At 33.0% G+C, this 4,604-nt stretch overlaps 1 protein-coding gene across 1 annotated transcript in view; it reads right to left on the reverse strand.

Annotated features, from left to right (window-relative positions):
- LOC104282467 (polyadenylate-binding protein-interacting protein 1-like) overlaps nucleotides 1-4,604 on the reverse strand; it is a 19,312-nt gene that overhangs the window by 9,191 nt on the left and 5,517 nt on the right. Inside the window, exons 3-4 of the mRNA XM_009880560.1 lie at nucleotides 2,035-2,147; nucleotides 89-200 (exon numbers count right to left, since the gene is read on the reverse strand). Coding sequence (XP_009878862.1) covers nucleotides 89-200; nucleotides 2,035-2,147 — 225 coding nt within the window. The remainder of the gene's footprint in view (nucleotides 1-88; nucleotides 201-2,034; nucleotides 2,148-4,604) is intronic.

Genomic DNA, 4,604 nt, shown 5'->3' on the forward strand with positions numbered 1-4,604 from the left:
CGCACCTCAAACGATATTCCATTTTAGTGTTTAGCTAAACACAACCAAAATTAATGAAGAACCATATGATACCCAACTTTCTTCTTACCTCTAGGTTAAGGTAAAGTTCAGCTAAGAACAACACAAAGGCATGAAATTGTTTTCGAGTAGTCTCATCTCCTTTGGCAGCTTCATCTCTGTTTTCATACTCTGTTTGACACCTGAAAACATTAAAACAAAAATCAGATAATCTGTAGACATGCCAACATACGTAACGTGCTACTAGAATACTAAGAACTTATTCGCTGCATTAAAACTGTTAAATGCTGAATGCTAGAAGTATGATTTGTGAAGGAAGCGAGAGGACTTCACAAAGACAATGTGGATTTTTGTCCTTCTAGATGAATACATGTGATTACATGATTGTGTTTTCAAGTACTGAAATATCTGAGACAGCAAAATGAAACAGAGCAAATTGCCTTGTGTAAGAATTAAAAGACAGTTACACAGTTAATATATTAGAATACGAGTCTGGAAAATTTAACATAGGCAGCCAAACATCAACAGAAATAAAGTGGGTATACTCTGAAAGACATTTTCCCCCTTTCAGGGTGGTGCCCACATTGTCTTAGATGCCTTTATACTTATTCAATAAATTCTTTAGCCCATCATTTTAAGTGATGCATATCACTTAAAATATCATTTAGATATAAATGCAAATATTGAGGATTAAGATAACATGGCAGTGAGGTAATTTTCTAGTATTCAACAACTGTGTCAAAAGTATACAAGTTTACATAGCAGTTCAAAAACAAATTAAAAAAATATTTGAATTAAAAAGAAAAGCAAGGCAACTTCCAATGTATTCTCAATGGTTATTAACAGATTAAGAAATACCTGTGAAACTGAAAAATATAAGGAGTTGAAATAAAAAATTTGAAGTAGAAACTTGGGCTGAGAAACAGGAGTTCTCTGTATTCATATTGTTAGCTTGTTTATCCCCCCCCCATCAGCAATAAAAACATAAGCAACTTTCAATTTACAACTTCAGGGTGCTAAAAGGAATGTTATCTATTGTGTTGGCTTTAAAACCAAGAATCAGATAATCCAACATTAACAGGGATTTCCTTCATGGTATTGTTGAAGTAACAAACATAGTTAAAAAAACAAACAAGATCTAAGTGATAATTCTGAAGGCAAAAAGGCTCATCTGCTTTGGGATTTAAAAAAAAAAAAAAAAAAAAAAATCCAGCTTCTCCGTAAGGTACTTCTCCCAATTAACAGCAATGCATTTTGATGATCTTTTAAGTTTATCATGCCTTTGCTCCTAAACACAGGTGGACTAGGTGACACTTTTAAAATAAGAAGCAAGTCTGAAGCTTCGAAAACCAAAAGTCCTTAAAGAAAAAAAGGCAAATTTCTAAAGAATTATGAAGTATTTAAGTGTACTACTCCTTCAAATGTCATACAGTAAGATTAAAAAGGAAATACATCAATTTAAAATTTTTGCATTTTTGTCAACTATGAAGTCTAATCATTATTAAAACGTAAACTCCCAAATTCTGTAGTAACTGAAATTTGAAGAAATTTATCCTTCTGAATTTTATGCGTCTGCTTCAAAGGTGTAAAGTCAGTTAGCCAATCAATGAATAAGCCTTACACAGCAACTCCAGTCAGATAAGTAATTAAAGAAAAAACACAATGAAATAAGTCCTGGCAAGTCAAAGAACAAGGACAGTACATATATGTGCATTTAGTATACTTTTAAAGTTGACTAGCTTTCAAATTTACCCTGTAAAGGGTACCCAGTATCAGTCTAACATACTCAGTTCAAAAGAGCCTACAGAACCCCAAATTGAGTCTTATTTCCATATTAAAAAATATAAAAATATATGCATTTGATATCCAGTATGTACCTGTGCTTTAATAATCCTCAACCTAAACTTCTATTTTAAATATGTACCTCTTTACACGCTCTGTTAATAGTTACATACAAAAGAAGACGACACTTAACCTGAGAAAGTAACAGGCTTAAAATGACATGCTGATACTGACCTTTGAAGTAACAACTGTCGGAAGTTCCCACTTTGTGGACTAATGGTTAGGTGATGAGATAGATAGTTACACAACCGTGCTCCTATGTAGGAAAAATTTGGGACAGATGTGGCCTTCCAAAATAAAAGTGAAAAAATAAATTATTCATAAAAGTAATGATTAGTTTATCAGGAAATATCTTTAAAACTTTTTTGGAAAACTGCGTTTAACAACAGTTGACTAGACAATTGAAGAGCAGAAGATTAATAACTACTATTTCTCATGTTAATTTTTGTATCTCATCAACACTTTATTATAGGCATTTCAGCACTTAGAAGTTCATTATACCGTGATTTTGTGGCTTTAAGAAAACAACCACCATTACGCCATGTGTCCTCAACTCTTCTCCCTTGTGACCTACACCAGAGCATCTGAAAGTCACTTATAAACTGTTTATACAAAAAAAAAATTAATAAAATTCAACAGTAGACATTAAGACACTTTTTCAAGGACATGCACTCTTCTCAAGGAGCAATGAGTGCATTAAAATAAGTCAATCACCTTTAGTCTAAGTGCTATTTATCCCAGAATCTATTTTTGGCAATAGTGAATGCTCAGGGTAAGAGCACAAGAACGTGGTAAGTAAAGATAAATACTTTCTCCTGTACATGCTCCAGCAAACTGCAGAATAGCAAACTCCTGATTCAGATATTAAAACTGTATCATTAGTTAATAGCTCTTGATGGGTCCTTTTTACTAAAACAAATACTGTTACTGTTGAACATTTACACTAAAAACAGGTGGTGGCAACAAAATTCTACAACATAAGTTATACACTGTCTGAAAAATATTTTGCTTTAAATCTGATACTTGAAAATTCCAAAAGATGTGAAAAAGTAATTAGGAATTCATTAGTGTCTACATTCAACCTCTCTTAGAGCTTAAAAGCAGAACATCCCCTTATTTTGGCAATTTATTACTGTTCATTTGTTTTAAACTCTCTTCTAACAAGACTTGAATTTGAGATTATTTCTCAGATACAGCTTCAGTGAAAAGAGGCTCTGGTCTAAGTAACTCAAACAGCTCTGCCAAAAAAAAAAAAAACTGGAAAGAACTGAGGTATCTTTGGAAGATAAAACAAATTTAAGTAATTAAGATAGTCAAATCAACTTTGGTTTCCAGTAAGAGGCATGTGAAATAGCTAATGAGCTTTTTGGTGCTTTGGTTCAATCAGTTGCTTGGACTAGAAGAGGTGTCCCCCTTTTTATAAGGCAAAATGCATCACTTTAATTACACTTCTCTTTCAAAAAAAAAAAAAATAAAAAACCACCAACAAAAAAATGCCAAAACAAACACCACACAACCAAAACCCACAACTTTTTCAAACCTAATCTGTATTTTTTTTTAAACCATTATCTTCCCAATTAGTTGGTCTGTATTTGTGGATGCATCAAATACTGAAACAATTCAACTTTGTGTATTATGACCAATTATTGGTATTATTATGATAGCACACAGACACCAGAGAAAACCACCTCACATCATCTTAATAACCAATCATTATAGTGCAACGTCTTCCCTGAATTATTGTTGCTTGGTAATCCCAGTTTATCTCCAACTCAGAAAAAGTAACAATCTAAGCATGAAGGCTAGTCTACAAATACATATCTTGAGAAATTTTTGTTGCTGTTACAGCAACTATCCACTGTATTAACTAGACATCAGTCAAGATTCTTAAGCCATGAAGTCAGAGCATTCAGCTTTTGGAAAACAAGAACTGGCACTTCACTCTGTCAAGACATAAATGGATTAGGAAGAACAGGGGGAAGTAGATAATGAATTCTTATAGACAGGCTAAGATACCCGATACCCATATGAAGGGAAGACTGTACAGGACTTGGGTTTCTTTCATTTTAGCCTTTTTCCTTCACAAACATAGCATCTGTAAATCTGCTCAAACATCACTGAAGCAGATGCTTATAAATAGACTTCAGCAATTTTAATTGAAGTTTTGTGATAAACCAGGACAAGGAAAAAAATAAATACTTGAGCAGAAGCTCAAGACAGAAGAATAATAAGCATAGTTGAATGACAGTCAAACACTAACATATCCTGATATACAACAAAGCCAAAATCATATGCTTTTGGATACTAGGACAGCATTTTGCACTGAGCTAAGATTTATTTTTCACATAAAACTGTTATATTTCAGACTGATAACACTCAATGCTTCTCATTTAAGGAAGGCACAGCCAACCCTAATAGGGGGAGAGAAGAAGAGGGTGATGTGTACAGTAGGTATATTTTTTTAAATACCAAGGAATGAAAAGTATCTAAGTATTATGAAGAAATTTTTGTTGGATAGAATAAAAATGTACAACTGATTGCTTAAGAGTTTCTTCAGTCTCTACTATATAAATCCAGCAACTCAAATATAACTCCTTTAAGTAACTGCTGTAATTTTAACTCTAGTATGTGACCCAGGAGATTCAAATACACAAAGGAAACAGAGTAAATCGGGGAAATTATCAACCAGCCAAGTATTCCACACTTGAGCTATCATTTCAGTTTATTGAGAAAAATCTTTCCCT

This window comes from Charadrius vociferus, unplaced genomic scaffold, assembly GCF_000708025.1.
Source record: "Charadrius vociferus isolate BGI_N301 unplaced genomic scaffold, ASM70802v2 scaffold813, whole genome shotgun sequence".
NCBI lineage: Eukaryota > Metazoa > Chordata > Aves > Charadriiformes > Charadriidae > Charadrius > Charadrius vociferus.